This window comes from Mastigoproctus giganteus, chromosome 8 (assembly GCF_048544385.1).
Source record: "Mastigoproctus giganteus isolate SK-2022 chromosome 8, ASM4854438v1, whole genome shotgun sequence".
NCBI lineage: Eukaryota > Metazoa > Arthropoda > Arachnida > Uropygi > Thelyphonidae > Mastigoproctus > Mastigoproctus giganteus.
Window position 1 is genome coordinate 58058758 of NC_143582.1, and position 18284 is coordinate 58077041.

Consider the following 18284-nt stretch of genomic DNA (forward strand, 5'->3'; position numbering starts at 1 on the left):
CACAAAAACTGGCAAGGCTCTTCACAAAGTGCATTAGAAAAGGTGTGATGCCTAAGCAGTGGAATAATGCAATCATAGTTTTGCTGCATAAGAAAGAAGATAAATCAGAAATTGGCAATTATAGACCAATTAGCTTGTTATCTCATATCTACAAGTTGTTCACAAGGGTCATTACTAACAGATTAGAAAGAATACTTGATGAGAATCAACCGAAAGAGCAAGCTGGCTTTAGGACGGGATTCTCAACTATGGATCACCTTCACGTAATATCACAGCTAATGGAGAAAGCAAATGAATATAAAACACCATTATGCCTGGCATTTGTGGATTATGAAAAGGCATTTGACTCCATACAGCATAAGGCAATGTTTCGGGCACTGGAAAGACAAGGCATAGATACTCCATATATTATGATTTTGAAGAAAATATATGAGAGTGCTACATCCTTTATTAGACTAGACAAAGACAGTAGCAAATTTAAAATCGAGAAAGGAGTTCGACAAGGAGACACAATATCTCCGAAGCTGTTTACTGCTGCCCTTGAGGAAGCTTTCAGAAGATTAGACTGGTCGCAGAAAGGAGTCAATGTGAACGGAGAGTACCTAAACCATTTACGATTTGCAGATGACATTGTGGTCATAAGCCACGATCCCAAAGAATTAGAGGAAAATCTTAATCAGTTATGCACAGTTAGTAAGGATTTTGGACTAAAGATGAATATGGCTAAAACAAAAGTAATGATGAACAAGTATGCCACGGAAAGGGAAATAATGATTGATGGAGCAGTAATTGAAAAGGTGGAGTCATATACTTATCTGGGACAAGTTATTAGCTGTAATAATGATAAATGGCTGGAAGTCAAGAGAAGAATAAATTTTGGATGGATAGCATTCAGGAAATATAGTCACATACTGAAGAGCAATATCCCAGTTTGTCTGAAACGTAAAATAATGAATCAATGTATACTCCCCACCATGACTTATGGAAGTGAAACTTGGGCACTCACCAAAAGAATGGAAGAGAAGCTAAGAACTACACAGCGAAGAATGGAACGAATTATATTGGGAATCAGACTGTTAGATAAGAAGAGAAACACATGGATTAGGCAGCAAACTCAAGTAAAGGACATTCTTATCAAAACTAAAGAACTAAAATGGTCTTGGGCAGGACACATAGCTCGAAGACATGATGACAGATGGACTAAGAAAATAACAGAATGGTACCCAAGAGGAGCTAGAAGAAAACCTGGAAGACAAAGGCGGAGATGGATAGATGAAATTCATGAGTTTTTGAGTAGTAAATGGATGGCCAGTGCTCAAAACAGAAGGAACTGGAAAGTTGCTGGAGAGGCCTTCATCCTGCAGTGGATTGAAAATGGCTGATGATGATGATGATGATATCTGTAGTAAGCTTTTCTTTTAAGTAGGTGTAGTAAAAGGCATCAAACTATTTAGGAATAATAAAAGTAATCCAAAAGAATAAAATCCATTAAATTGTTAGCAACTTGTTTAATATTAATGATTTCATTAGTGTTATTTGGGTTAAGTTTTTTTTTTTTTTTTTTTTTTTGCATCGATTTTCACTTTCAAACAATGGAGCATTTTAAATACCTGCTCTTGCTTTAATTGTAAAAATGTATAATTTCAGTAATTATACTATAGCTAGTGTTGTATGGCCTATGCTCTGTTTCCTGTAACTTGCAAATGATGCAAGAAAGCAAGCTTATAGAGCATCAGCCAAAGAACAGCAAAAAAAAAAAATTACCCACCTCACCTGTCCATTCCCCTCCACAAATTTGTTTAGCTCTTCTTTGAATTTATTCAAACTACCCACTTCTACAACAAGAGATGGAAGTTTCCCAACAATCAACCACCCGCTGGCTGAAGGCAAACTTCCACACATCAATCCTGCAACCATCCTTCCTCGATTCAAATTTATGCCTCCTTGTGTGTAGTCTCAGCAAGAGGAAGAATGCGATCAACATTTAGTTATGCAATCCATTCAAGGTCTTAATACCTCAGTCAGGTCTCTAGTCTCCAGATGCTGCAATTTGCAGAACTGAAGCCTTTCTTGGTAAGAGCATCCTTTTGTCCCTTCAAAAATCCTGTTGCTCTTCTCGTTGCACCTATTCCAGCAGATCTACATCCTTCCTAAAATGAGGGCTCCAGACTAGTATACAGACATTCAAGATGCAGCCTAACCATGGCCTTGTAACAAAGGGATAATCACCTCCTTATCCCTGATAGTAAGGTTCCTATATATCATCGACAAAACCCCATGAGCTGTCCTGGCATCATTTTCAAGTAGATCCAGCAAATTTTATTGCAAGGTTTGTGACCATAGATGAGATGGGTGTCTATCACTTTCATCCAGAGACAAAGGAGAAATCAAAACACTGGAGACAGTTTCCCCTCCCCCAAAGAAGCAAAGTCAACTCATTTTGCTGTCAAGGCAATGGCATTGGTTTTTTTGGGATACTGATGGGGAGTGAGTTGCTAATGGATTATTTACCATTAGCAACTCACATTATACCTTCAGAAAGGCCAGATAGTCACAGAGACATATGCTGACCTTGTGGGGTGTTTGCATGAAAATATCAAAGACAAATGCTGAGGAAAGCTTAGAAAAGTAGTCCTGTTCCACCAGGTCGACATGTCTATCATTTCCATGGCTACTTCATGAGTGTGGCTTTGAAATCTTGAACCATCCCCTGTATTCACCAGATCAAGCATTATTAGACTTTATTTCCTGTTTTGAAAAAATACCTAGCTTGTATCCATTTTCCAACTGACAGAGACATCATTATTGTAGCATTCCTGGAGCCCCAAGAGAAAACTTTCTTTGTGGCTGGATCAGTACATTGTGGTATCAGTGATAAAGTGTATTGACTCCAAAGGGTTGAAAAGTTGAAAAGTAACATGTTACCAGACTCCTCACATAAACCCTTCATACTGAGACCCAGAACTTTTCAAATGCCCCTTCTACAGTAAAATCTCATTAATACAAATTCGGTTTATACAAAGTACTCGTTTATATGAAGCACATACCATTCCCCTGCGAAAGGATAGGCTTTTCTATGTGAATATATTTGTTTATTACAAAATTCGGTTAATATGTATTACAAAGTTCTTTTCCACTCGTGAGAAATAAATATTGTCATTTTGTATGTTTAATACAAATCTCGGCTGAGCGATCCAATTATTGCCCCTGGCTCCCTACTTCCCGGAGGTTGGCACCGTCGTGTTGGAAATTAGTTTTGTAAACAAAAGCAGTTTATGATAGCCACAATGTCAACTACACTCTGAAAAATATCTTTCTGAAGGATGAGTTATTAATCTAACAAAAGAATAAAAAGTTTTTCTAAGTTGGGAATAAGGTCAGTTGCAATTGTTACACCAGTAAAAGAGTCTTTTGCTATCGTATACAGTAATCTATTTTTTGTGCCATTTTATCTGAGCTGATGTCTTTTTCAGAACTTGTCTTTAAATTTGGGGGCTGGTCACTCACACACTAGCAAGGCATTTGTGGATTTATTGGATGATTGTTTTCTACATCAGCATGTTCGGGAGGCAACTAGAGGGAGTAATACTCTTGATTTGATTATCAGTAGTGATTCTTCATGCATTAAGAATCTGCAGGTAAATGAACCACTAGGTGGCAGTGATCACAGTGTGCTGAAGTGGGATTTACTCAAAAGGTAACTACCATTAGGGGTAAAGGGAAGGGTTATTGCTTTCGTAAAGGCGACTACGATGGACTGAGACAGTATTTAAATTCTATACGGTGGGACCAACTGATGATGTTACCAACAGCAAATTCAAAATGGGAAGCATTCAAAGAACTTATCTAGGAAGCTACTAGGCTTTACATACCAACTAAGAAATATTGTTCAAGGTTTAGGCCTAAATGGATGTCAGATGAACTAATAAGACATACGACAGAGAAGAAATATGCATGGGATACATACAAATTAACACGTGACACAGAAGCCTATGATAGATACAAGTTGATCTATAACCAAGTTACAAAGGAGGTTAGGCAGGCGAAGGCAGATTACGAGAAATCTTTGGCAAGGGATGCAAAGAAAAACAGCAAAGAGTTCTTTACTTATGTAAACTCTAGAAGGAAGGGGATGAAACAGATTGGTCCACTTGATATCGATGGGTCAACTGTTGATGATCCTGCTCAGGTAGCTAACAAACTAAATGAATATTTTGCATCGACATTCACACACGAGGAGTTATTCAGCGAGGGGAATGCCAGAGGTGTATTCAACTCTGGCAGTAAGCTAGAGAATCTTGTAATAACTGAGAGTAAAGTGGAGGAGAAATTGTTGAAGATAAACACAAGAAAGGCACATGGGGTGGATGGAATCTATCCAGTTATATTAAAGGAGGCAGCAAAGGAAGTAAGCAAACCTTTAGCCATAATTATGAGAGCTTCCTTGGACTCGGGGGAAGTAACCATGGACTGGAGATGTGCAAATGTGATCCCAAATCACAAAGGAGGATCAAAGGCTGACACAAGTAATTATAGACCTGTTAGTTTAACCTATGTTCCCGGAAAATTAATGGAGGCACTGGTTAAAGAAGCACTGCAGGATCATCTAGACAAGATTTCAGTTATAGCTCAGACACAGCATGGTTTTGTTAAGGGGAAGTCTTGCCTGACCAATTTGATTGGATACTATGATGCAGTCACAAAAGAACTGGATGCAGGGAATAACTTTGATATTATATACTTGGATCTTAGAAAGGCTTTTGATACTGTTGCACATGGAAGACTGCTGCGCAAATTGGAGCAGTGTGGCATTGGAGGCAAACTGCTGCTATGGATAAAGGGGTGGTAGAGGGGGAGAAGACAGAGAGTGGTAATCAATGGACACTGCTCATCGTGGACTAATGTTATTAGTGGAGTCCCTCAGGGTTCAGTATTGGGTCCATTATTGTTTTCTGTATTTATAAATGATATTGATGATGGTATATCAAGCTTAATGTCCAAGTTTGCAGATGATACGAAAGTGGGTAGGGTTGTCAAGGACACTACTGTCACTATGCTACTGCAACAGGATCTGGAAAGGTTGAGCAGATGGGCTGAGAGGTGGCAAATGAAGTTTAACATTGACAAATGTAAAGTACTACATATCGGAAACAGCAACCCCAGAGCAGCGTATCAGCTCTGTGGTACTACACTGACGGTGGTAGAGAATGAAAGGGACCTAGGGGTGGTTGTGCAGGCAGATATGAAGTTTTCTGAGCAGTGCAGATGGGCTGCAAGAGTAGCTCATGGTGTATTGTCAATGATATATAGGAATTTTTCTAGCAGGGATAAGGAGGTGATTATTCCCTTGTATAAGGCAATGGTCAGGCCACACCTAGAGTACTCTATACAGGTCTGGAGGCCTCATTTCAAGAAGGATGTAGAGATGCTGGAACGAGTACAGAGAAGGGCAACAAGGTTGGTGAATGGAACAAAGGGGTGCTCTTATGAAGAAAGGCTTAAGTTTTGTAAATTACAGTGACTGGAGACTAGGCACCAGCGAGGTGATCTGATAGAAGTGTATAAAGCCTTGAATGGTTTGAGCATGCTCAATGCTGATGGGATTCATCCTCTTGCTCAGAATAATCACATGAGAGGGTATAAATTCAAATTGAGGAAAGACAGATGTAGGATAGACGTGAGTAAATTTGCCTTTAGCCAGCGGGTGGTTGGTCGGTGGAACAGTCTTCCATCCCTTGTCATGGAGGTTGATAGCCTGAATAAGTTTAAGGCTCTGCTGGACAGGTATTTCGAACAAACAGAGGGGTGAAGTGGAAGGGGTTATTTTTTATTTATTTATTATTATTATTTTTTTAATTTTTTTTTTTTTTTTTTTTTTTTGGCTGATGCTCCATAAGCTTGCTTTCTTGCATCAAATGCCTCTATTAATGCTAATAGACAGACTGGCAAAAATTTAATTTAAAATTTGTTTATATTAAATCTTATCTAGCAGTGTTATGGCGACAAAATGTAGACGGACAGAATTAAGCCTGGAAATTAAACTAAAAATTATACAAGAGGCTAATAGGATGGAAAGAAACAAAACGGACATTGCAAAGGAATACAACATCTCTCTACCTACTTTATCTACAATACTGAAAAACTGAAAAAGACTTGAAGTGCGTGACACTGGATCAGCGATGAAAAACAGGAAACGAATTGTGGTGCAAAACATGAGGAGCTTGAAACAAAACTTTTCGAGTGGTACCAAAAAATGTGTGCATCTAATTTGCCAATATCATGTTTGATTTTGTAAGAAAAGGCAAATTATGTAGCTCAGCAACATGGGATTAGCAACTTCAAATGCAACAATGGCTGGCTCCAAAGATTTAAAGACAGGAATAACTTGGTTTCGCGAAATGTTTACGGTGAGTCTGGATTAGTCGACAAAGAAAAGGCTACAGACTGGTTGTGTTCTGTATGGTCCATCCTTGAAAAATATGAGGTAAAGGATATTTTTAATCTTGACGAGACAGGTTTATTTTATAATTTGCTGCCAAACAAAACATTTGCTGTTCGAGGAGAGTCTTGTCATGGTGAAAAATTAAGTAAACAAAGACTCACTGTTCTGTTATGCTGCAATTCAGATGGCAATACAAAACTACACCCACTTGTAATTGGTAAGTTTTCCAAGCCAAGATGTTTTAAAGCAGTTAACCAACTTCCTGGTGATTATGAGGCCAATAGAAGTGCTTGGCTTATGGTTAGAATTTTTCAGTCTTGATTATCAAAATTGGACAGAAGAATGGCTTCAGAAAAAAGGGACATTTTGATGATTCTAGACCCATTGTACAGCATATTCTGCCGAGACACTTAAGTTGACAAATATACAGCTGTTGTTTTTACCACCCAATACCACCAGTTTCATGGAACCACTGGATCAAGGCATTGTTTATAACCTCAAGAGAGCATATAGAGCCCACCTGATAATGTACTTGATCCACAAAGAAGGAAGGAAAAATTTGCAGCCAAATTGGAATGTCTTGGATGCTATCCATAATCTTGTTATTGCTGGGGAAAGTATTACATCAAGTGTAATAATCAACTGCTTCAGGAAGAGTGGTTTTGGAGAGAACATCATCAAAAAACATGGTCCAGCAGAAGATTGTGATAGCAACAGTGAGGAATGGAGGAATTTGAAGGAGCATATGGATTTTGTTGGCGAATTTAAAGAGTTTGTGAAGGTGGATGAAGTTGCTACCACTGCAGTGCCAACACCGAAAGAGCTGCTGTGTACCAAACAAAACTATGATGTTTTTGTTACCAGTGACAGCAAAAGTGAAGCACACACACTGCTATCTAAAAAAGATGCCCAAAATGCATTGAACATAATAGTATGTATGTCTCCTATATATTGATTAGAACGTATGTCTCCTTTTATATTGATTGTAATTCTTTTCACTGTGTTACTAAAATATTGTATATATCAAAATATATACTGTACAATATTTTCATTTCTGTTAATATTGCTTTTCTCTTAGTTTATCTTACAAATAAAACCTTTAAAAAATATGTTATTCCTATTACTGTATTGTTAGACAAGGCTTTTGTTTTTATTTTATTAATTTATTTTTGATATTATTATTATTATTTGTTATTATTCTTAGATATACAGTATATACCAAAAAAAAAAAAAAAGGTAAAATTTTGACACTTTAGGGAGACCTCGTTACTACAAACCTCATTATTACAAAATGTGAAAATTTAGGTCCCTTGAACTTTGTATTTACGAGATTCCACTGTATATTCTGAGTTGGCTTGAGTTTTACTGTTTTTCATGATTATCATCACCAAAAAGGCAATCTATTTATTTAAAATATAAGACATTGATAGGTTAGCCTTGACTTATCAGTCTCAGATTCAAGACTTTTATGGGGAAGTCATGATGTGTTTATTTATTTTTATGCATTTTTAAAAATGTCATATATACTCAGTTTTTTTACAGTTAATTGAATAAAAACTTATGCGAATATTGAGCTTGCTGTATGATAAGAATTGTACATATTTTATAAATTGGTTTCCATTAAATGTATCAAAAAATTTGTCAGAAAATAGATGTACAAATAAAAGGAAAAACACCCACTGTAAACCTTTCCTTGCTCTGACATTCAACATTTGCTATTTACTCAGGTTTTTCAGAAAAATGTCTGTGTAGTGGACCTTACATGCTGAATGTTTCAGACACTGTAGCCTTCTCATGTTACACACAAACGCACACGATCAACTTATTGGTTCCATCATCAGACAGTAGGTAGCCATATTATTATTATTATTAACTATATGGTGCAAGGAAGCCTAAGGCTTATGCTGCACCAGGCAAAAAAAAAAAAAAAAAAAAAAATTCTGAATGAGAGAGAGAGAGAGAGAGAGAGAAGTAGAAGGGAATCACCAAGAAAGAGAAGGATGATGATATCCAGCTCAGGACCCTGGGTGTGCCAAGCCCATACTCACCAGATGTGAGCCCCCGGGGTTCTATTAGCAACCTAGTGTTGACCATTGAACAGGTGTATCATATCTAAATGAGCTGCCAAGCAGTAGATCAGAAGAAAAAACTTCTGATTGCAAATGTAACTTAAGGTACATTAGCATTAGTTGAGGCATATGATGTAAGAAAGTAAGCTTATACAGCATCAGCCAAAAAAAAAAAAAAAAAAACTTCTCATTTCACCCATCCCGTCACTCCAAGTGTTTGTCTAGTTCAGCCTTAAATTTATTTAAGCCATCAACTTTCATAACAACAGATTAAAATCTGTTCCGACAATCAACTACCTGCTCTGGCTAAAGGTAAACTTCTGCACATCTGTTCTACAACTCTCTTACCACAGTTTGAATCTGTGCCCTCAGGTTCTTAATCTGAGCAAGTGGAAGTATCCCATCAGCATTGAGCCTGTTCAAACCAATCAAGACCTTGTACACCTCAATCAGATCACCTCGAAGGAGCTTAGACTCTAGATGCTGCAACTTGCAGAACTTAAGCCTCACTAGGTAAGAGCACATCTTTGTTCCTCTCACCAATCTTGTTGCCATTCTCTGTACTCGTTCTAGCAACTCTATATTCTTCCTGAAATGAGGCCTCCAGACCTGTACGCAGTACTCATGGTGTGGACTGACCACTGCCTTATACAAAGGGATAATCACCTCCTTGTCTCTGCTAGCAAAATTCCTATATATCATTGACAAAACTCCATGACCTGCTCTGGCAGCCGATCTGCACTGCACAGAGACTGCACAATTACCCCCAGGTCTTTTTCATTCTCCACCTCCCTGAGTGTAGTAGCACACAGTTGGTACTTTTCTTTTGGGTTATTGCTACCCATATGCAGTACTTTGCATTTGTCAATGTTAAACTTTAGTTGCCACTTCTCAGCCTATTTACCTAACTTTTCTAGATTCTGTTGCAGTAGCATACTGTCTTTACTGTCATTAACAACCCCACCAACCTTTGTATCATCTGCAAACTTGGACATTAAGCCTAATATACCTTCATCGATATCATTGATAAATACACAAAACAACAATGGGCTCAGCACCAAACACTGGGGTACTCCACTAATAACATTAGTCCATGTAGTGCAGTGTCCATTTATTACCACTCTCTACCATCTCCCACTCAACCATCCCTTTATCCATTGCAGCAACTTGCCCTTAATGCCATACTGCTCCAATTTGTACAGCAGTCTTCCATGTGCAACAGCATCAAAAGCTTTCCTGAAATCCAAGTACAGGTAGCCCTCTATTTACGTCGGGATTAGGTTCCTGGGGGGACAGACACAAATGGAACCCTTTATATAATGGAGTCAATCGGAAATCACAGGGTTAGGTTCTAGGCACTAACATCAAGTGGGCCAATCTGATTCATCTCCTTTCTTCGAGAGTTTACACAAGTAAAGAAGTCTTTTTTAAAAAAATTTCTTTGCATCCTTTGCCAAGGATTTCTCATAATCAGCCTTTGCTTGCCTAGCCTCTTCCGTGACTTGATTACAGACTTACTTATATCTGCCATAAGTTTGTGTCACCTGATAATTTATATGCATCCCACGTATTTTCCTTCTCTGCCACGAGCCTCATTAGTTCATCTGACATCCATTTAGGTTTAAATCTTGAACAGTATTTCTTAGTTGGTATGAAAAGCCTAGTAGCTTCCAAGATTAATTCCTTGTAGGCTTCCTATTTAGAATTTGCTGTTTTTAACATCAGTTGATCCCACTGTATAGAATTTAAAAACTGTCTGAGACCACTGTTGTCACTTTTATGAAAATAAAAACCCTTCCTTTACCCTTGCTGGTTGTTACATCTTTAAGTAAATCCCACATCAGTAGACTGTGATTACTGTCACCTAGTGGTTCCTTTATCTGCAAATTCTTAATGCATGAAAAATCACTTCTGATAATCAGATCAAAGAGTATTGCTCCCTATGGTTGCTCCTCAAACACATTGCTGTAGAAAACAATCCTACAATAAATCCAAAAAAGTCTTGCTAGCGTGCCAGAGACCAACCCACAAGTTCCAGTCAATATCTGGAAAGTTGAACCATTGGATGTTAAACCTATGTAGAAAGGCTGTACAGTCTTTTTACCTAATTTATTCATATATTGTTGGAGTAGCATAATACCCTGATTACTGTCTTTATCCTTGATCTCCATAAAACTGAACTTCACAAACTGGATCTTGGACATCCGGAAGGAATCTGATCATTCATGTTCATATTACAATCTTAACATCCAGTGTCTGCTCCAAGAATTTCAAGTTTTGTTGTGGTAACTTCAGAACTAGGTGGATTTTCTTAAGTTTTCTTTGTTAGTACTTGGAGGCCACAGTTTTTGCCAGCAGCTCAGCAAAATGTAACACACTTCCAGTGTGTTACATTTTGTAACACTCTGGAGTGGACCATGAAGTCACTCCTTTGAGAGCGAGGTTACTGATGGGGAGAAAACTTCCACTCCATCTGTCTGAGATTGGCTTTCTCTTTAAATTGACAAGGAGTTCCTCTGTTGTTGGGAATTGAATCTAGTTCTTCCAAATGAGGCAGATGTTAATGATTAAGCTGACATCTGTGGCAGCTTAGTTAGCTGCCACTGATGCTGGGAGATGCACTATGAAAATATCTGAAAAACAGCATTTAGTTACTCCATTATAATTACTCTTCTCTATATGGCAGTCTGAATGTGGTAGTTGTAGGTGAAGAATAACAAGGCTGCAGTTCTCTTCAACATATGTATTCCTTAGAGTCAGCCTTCAATGACTTCTTGTTTGCAAACTTTTTTTTTTTTTTTATGAAAACCCCAAACACGAAAGGTATCAAAACCTATAGTACTTAGTACCGTGCATGGGTTGAAGGAGAAGTAAGGGGGGAGGGGGGGATGCCAGAAACGTTGCTCTAGAGACTAAACATGGGTTTCACCACTTCAAACTAACTTTGGCACTGAAAAAGGTGGAGATTTCATAACATTTCAGAGGACTAGGAAAAATGGAGAGAATACTGAAAAGATAACAGAGCAGGAGCTCTGTAAATGCTTTCAGCAATATCAGGATCTTGAATTCTTCATTGACTCAAAAAGGGACTACTTTGGCATTAAGAGCCTGGTAAGGGACAACCTTTTTTTTATATATTAAAAAAAAAAAATGCAATCACAGAAATGTTTGATATCTTGTGTACTGATGTTTCATATTCCTGGTTGCTTCAGTGCAAATTCAAAAAAAAAAAAAAAAAAAAAACTGCATTGTGACAAAGACGTCTTTCAAATCATGAGGAATTCTTTAGGGAAGGGGATGCCAGAAGTTTATCAAACTCTAATGGGGAGCTAGATGATTTTGTGAAAACTGAAAGGAAAGTGGAAGAGAAATTGTTCAAGCTAAACATAAAAAATGGTGCCTGGGGTGGATATAATTGAGATCTATCCAATTATAGTAAGGGAGCAGCAAAGAAGGTAAACAAACCCTTACCCATAATTGTGAAAGCATTCTTGGATATGGACTTTAGATGGCCGAATGTATTCTCAGTTTGCAAAGGTGGATCAAAACATGACATGAATAATTGTAGACCTTTTGCTTAACATCCGTGCCAGGGAAAATAATGGAGTTACTGGTTAAAGAAGTAATGCTGTGCTATCTAGATAGGAATTCAGTTATACTGCAGTCACAGCATGGATTTGTTAAGGGAGTCTTGTCTAACCAATTTGATAGGTTACCTTGATGCAGTGACCAAGGAACTGGATGCAAAAAATAGTTTTGATATATACTTGGATTTCATGAAGGCTTTTGATACTTTTGCACATAAAAGACATATAAACTGGAGCAATGAGGTGTTGAGGGCAAGTTACTGCTGTGAATAAAGGGATGGTTGAAAGGGAGAAGACAGTGGTTATCAGTGGGCACTGCTCTTTGTGGACTAATGCTATTAGTGGAGTCCCGCAGGGATTAATGCTGGGCACATTGTTGTTTTTTCAATATTTATTAATGATATTGATGAAGGCATATCAGGCTTAATAATGTCCCAGTTTCCAGATGATAGGTTAGCAAGGTGGTTGTTGACACTAATCAAGGTAAAGTACTGCAACAAAGTCTAAAAAAATTAGGTGGATGAGCTGAGAAATGGCAGTTGAAGTTTAACATTGACAAATTCAGGGTACTGTATATGGGTAGCAGTAATCTCAGATTAATATACCAACTGGGTGGTACTACACTCAGTGTAGTGGAAAATGAAAAATAATGAAAATGACCTGGGGTAATTTTGCAGACAGATATGAATTTTTCTGAGCAATGTAGGACAGGTTGCTAGTACAGCTGATGGGGTTTTGTTGATGATGTATAGGAACTTTGCTAGCAGGGATAGCGACGTGATTATTCCTTTTTACAAGGCAATGGGGTGCCTCCGTAGCCAGGTGGGTAGGAGTGGCAGTGTGTAGCACACGCTTCTTGATCAGACTGGGGTTCGAACCCATGACCGCCAAATATAGAGGATGTGGAAAGGTCAGGGAATGACCACCGCATATCCCCCAGAGCAATATGGCCTTAGTTGCTAATGCTCCTAAAAAAACTAAAATAACAAGGCAGTGGTTGGGCTGCATCTTAAGTGCTGTATACAAGTCTGCAGGCCTCATTTTAGGAAGGATGTAGATCTGCTGGAATGGGTGAAGAGAAGGGCAACAAGATTGGTGAAGGGACTAAAGGGTGCTTTTACCAAGGAAAGCTTCAGTTCTGCAAATTGTAGCATCTGGAAACTTGGCATCTGTAAGGGGATTGAGGAGGGATGGTTGCAGTATAGGTGTGCAGTTTTCCTTCAGTCAGCAGGTGGTTGATTGTCGTAATGAACTTTCATCTGTTGTTGTGGAAATAGGTAGTTTGAATAAATTCAAGGAAGAACTAAAATTCTCTGAGGAAATAGACGAATGAGGTGGGATGCTTTGCTTTTTTTTTTTTTTTTTTTTTTTATTTTAGTTGATGCTCTCTAAGCTTGCTTTTATAGCCGAGTGGTCAGGAGCGCGAGTGCGGTAGCACACGCTCTTTGAGTGGACCGGGGTTCGAGACCGTGACTGCTAAATACGATTAACAGTTTGTATTGATTGATTGATTTATTGATCAATAGATCAATTTATTGATCTACTTACCTGATGGTCGTGCCAGAGTATGAACAAGAACATTTTTCTTGCATTATTTGCCACTACTGATTCTGATACTAATCATATATGTCCTAGAGAAGATAGTGTGAAGCTGAAAGACCATTGCAGGCACTCCTGTTTAGGGTCAGCTGATTTTCATCTGCCATAAATAATGGATAATCTTTAGTACTTTGCAACTCGCACACCATGATATGCAGTTGTGAGTACTTGAAGACTATTAGATGATTTAAGGAAAGTGATTTGCTGGCTATCAAACATAAGAGAAGGCAGAGTAATCCTTATTTCATAGAAGTGTGTAATTATACTTCATATTACATTTCATCCTGAAGGTATGAAATAAAAACCTTAATTTTTTTTTTTTTTTTATTTCATTCTGAAAAGAATAAGGGAACATGGCATTATCTGGTCTCATATTAATCTTAATTTTTTTGAACAGAGGATGAAAAGAGAGATAAGAAGCAATGTCATTGTGAAAATTGTTCCCTTAAAAATAGTCGTCTTAGGGCAAAAGAGCCATGGAGGAAAGCAAAACTACGACTAGTGTAAGTTGTGGTTATATTTTTTATATTTTTGAATGTTTTAGTTGTAAATTTTCATTATACATTCTGATATTTTAATTTTATTTTTTTCCAGAAAGTTACTTTTGTGCTTAGGATGGGCATCTTTATTTGCTACAGCTTACAAAGTAGCTCATCTCCAGCATGATTATATTGCTTGGGATCCCTTTGAAATTCTTCAGATAGATCCAGTAAGTGCTGTTCTAACTTAATCTGTCTGCCTAAGTTAATTCAAAATATTTTGTAATTTTGTGATTTAAGACCTATTGGAATTGGTAAATTGTTGCAATTTTTTTTTTTATTCTAATTGTTACAGTGATGCACTGGAAATCAACCTGCACACATGGGAGTATGCAAGATTCTTGTATGGGGTATATTGAAATTTTAATGCAGATGTTTTTCTTTTCATTTAAATAATATACTTCTTATACGTTGACTACATAAATTTGGTTGCAAATATTTTTAATCATATCTCAGCAATAATTAAAAACAATTCAAATGAGGAAACTCTGCACAAACTCTAACATATTACAAATACAGTACTTGGATTTCAGGAAAGCTTTTGATACTGTTACACATGGAAGAATACTGTACAAATTGGAGCAGTATGGCATTAAAGGCAAGTTGCTACAATGGATAAAAGGATGGTCGAGTGGGAGAAGACAGATGTAATCAGTGGACACTGCTCTTCATGGACTAATGTTATTAGTGGAGGTCCCCAGGGGTCCGTGTTGGGCCCATTGTCGTTTTCTGTATTTATCAATGATATTGGGGCTCGAGTGCCAAGCAAATGATCATAGCGATATTTCCAAAGTGACTTGAAAACATCTTTTTTCTAAGCGACAGATTATAGAGATTTTTACAGCCTGTAATTTACAAAGTTATTTATTTTTGGCTCCTTCGAAATAAAGAAGAAAGCTTCATACTAAGAAAGGAAAGTTACTTTTCTTTTGTGTGTGTGTGTGTGTGTGTGTGTGTGTGTGTGTGTGTGTGTGTGTGTGTGTGTGTGTGTGTGTGTGTGTATAGTGGATATGGCCAAAGGTTACAGCTATAAACGTAAGATAATTAATTTTAATGGTAATACGGTCAGTGAAAACCTAAACTCAGAACTTGACAAGGGAGAGAACACACACATATATATATATATATATATATATATATAACTTTTCTAACACACTAACGACTAATCTCTGATCGCTTGGTCACTGGTGGCAACACTGCTGCTTCCATGTGGCGGGGCTGGTAACCTGAGTATAAATTCAATACTCGGTGAAAAGGAGCAAACATGGATCCCTTAATATCACCGACTGTAGAGCGTACATACTCACGTGAACTTAGTCATCTCAAGCAAAAAGAATCAAAGATGATTCTTCACCTGATCTGCTTGCTTTCCTAATTTTACATTCATTGTCTACGAAACCTCTTAGTAGCTTATCTCCATTTCTGGTACAGAAAAGCATAGAGGCTGTGCTTCACTCAGTGGTCAAAACACACCATTCCATCATTTTGCCTCCAACATCTACATGCCAACCATACTTCAGAACATATTAGAAAACTCATAATCTTTACAGATGGCTCTAAATCACACTCACATGTAGGTGCAGCAACTGTATTCCCTTCCCATGTAGTTTCAAAGTCTCTGCCACTCAAGTACAGCATACTTTCTGCAGAATAATATGCTATCAAGTTTGCATTAAGTGAAATATGTCAGCAATCATCACTTTCTATTCTAATATATTCTGATTCACTCAGTGCTATCTCAGCCATACAGGGTAAACATCATTCTTGTCATCCCATCCTACAAGAAATTGGCTTTCTAATCAAATTCTGTAAAAAATAACATTCTGAAATAACTCTTCGCTGGATTCCAGGACACTCTGGAATAGAAGGCATTGAAAAAGCAGGTAATGCAACAAAGTCAGCTATAGAACGGCCAAACAAAACAATGATAGTACCATACACTGATTTTAGATCAATTATTATTGAAGCTAGTGAGGACAAATGGGCCCAGATATGGAGAAGTCAAACCAATAATAAACTGCAGGAATTAAATCCGTATCCACAAATATGGAAATCAAGCATCAGAAAAAGTCACAGAGAAGAAGTAATGCTTGCCAGACTACGAATTGACTACACTCACCTCACGCATTATCATCTATTAGCTAATGAAAATCTCCCTCTCTGTTTTCAATGTCAAGTTTAGCTTACGGTAAAACACATCCTTTTGGTATGCCCTCGCTTCAGAAATTCCAGATTCCTTTGCTTCCGCAGTTTATGCAATAATCCGAATCCACTTACCCTTCAACAGATATTAGACAACTCTGCAAATCTAGATGAACTGTTTAATTTTATTTGGCAAATTCAATTTGACAAAGAATCTGAAAAAAATTTATTTACATTTAAAAAACCTGGAAAGACACATCTTGGCCTTTGATGCCCTCGTGTCTTAAAACCCTTAAACAACAACAATGATATTGATGAAGGTATATCAGTTTTAATATCCAAGTTTGCAGATGATGCGAAGGTTGGTAGAGTTGTTAATGACAGCAAGGATGGTATGCTATTGCAACATGATCTAGAAAAGTTGAGCAGATGTGCTGACAGGTGGCAACTGAAGTTTAACATTGATAAATGCAAAGTACTGCATATGGGTGGTAGTAGTAGTAGCAGTAATGGAGGCATGTGATGCAAGAAAGCAAGTGTATAAGCTTATGTGCAAGTGTATAAGCTCAGCCAAAAAAAAAAATAATAAAAATAATTTCACACGTCCATTCCCTCTAAAAGTTTATCCAGTTTCCTTGAATTTATTTAAGCTATCAACTTCCACAACGACAGATGGAAGTGTGTTCCAGCAATTAACCACCCGCTGGCTAAAGGCAAATTTTTGTGCATCTATTCTACAACTGTCTTTCCTCAATTTGAATTTATGTCCCCTCAGGTTTGTAATCTGAGCAAGCAGAAGAATCCCATCAGAATTCAGCATGCTCAACCCATTCAAGGCCTTATACACCTCAGTCAGATCACCCCACAGGTGCTTAGTCTCCAGCCTCTGCAATTTGTAGAACTTAAGCCTTTCTTGGTAAGAGGACCCCTTCGTTCCCCTCACCAATTTTGTTGCCCTTCTCTATACATGCTCAAGCAACTCTACATCCTTCCTAAAATGTGACCTCCAGACCTGTACACAGTACTCAAGGTGTGGCCTGACTATTACCTTATACAAAGGGATAATTGCCTCCTTTTCCCTACTAGCAAAATTCCTGTATATCATTGACAATACCCCATTACCTGCTCTTGCAGCATGTCTGAATTGTAGAAAATTTCATATGTGACTGCACAATTACTCCCAGATCTTTTTCATTTTCTACCACCCTAAGTGTAGTACCACACAGTTGGTATATTTCTATGGGGCTACTTCTACCCATGTGAAGTACTTTGCATTTTTTTATGTTAAACTTCAGTTGCCACTTCTCAGCCCATCTGCTCAAATTTTCTAGATCCTGTTGCAGTAGCACACTGCCATTACTGTCATTAACAACCCTGCCAACCTTTGTATCATCTGCAAACTTCGACATTAAGCCTAATATACCTTCATCAGTATCATTAATAAATATACAGAACAACAGTAACATACCAATCGTGCGGTACTACACTCAGGGTAGTGGAGAATGAAAAGACCTGGGGGTAATTGTGCAGTCAGATATGAAGTTTTCTGAGCAGTGTAGGCAGGTTGCAGAGGTAGCTCATGGGGTCTTGTCAATGATATATAGGAATTTTGCTAGCAAGGATAAGGAGGTGGTTATCCCCTTGTATAAGGAAATGGTCAGGCCACGCCTTGAGTACTGCATACAGGTTTGGAGGTTTCATTTTAGTAAAGATGTTGAACCACTAGAATGAGTACAGAGAAGGGCAGTGAGATTAGTCAGTGGAACAAAGGGTTGCTGTTATGAAGATAGACTTAACTTCTGCAAATTGCTGTGTCTGGAGACTAGGCACCTGCGAGGTGATCTGATTGGGGTGTATAAGGCCTTGAATGGCTTGAGCAAGCTCAGTGCTGATGGGATTCTTTCTC

General features: G+C 37.9%; 1 protein-coding gene across 1 annotated transcript in view; it reads left to right on the forward strand.

Moving 5' to 3' along the window:
* Sec63 (translocation protein Sec63) overlaps window positions 1-18284 on the forward strand; it is a 237335-nt gene that overhangs the window by 25644 nt on the left and 193407 nt on the right. The window contains exons 2-3 of the mRNA XM_090379377.1: window positions 14095-14200; window positions 14292-14406. Of these exons, the coding sequence (XP_090235503.1) occupies window positions 14095-14200; window positions 14292-14406 (221 nt within the window). The remainder of the gene's footprint in view (window positions 1-14094; window positions 14201-14291; window positions 14407-18284) is intronic.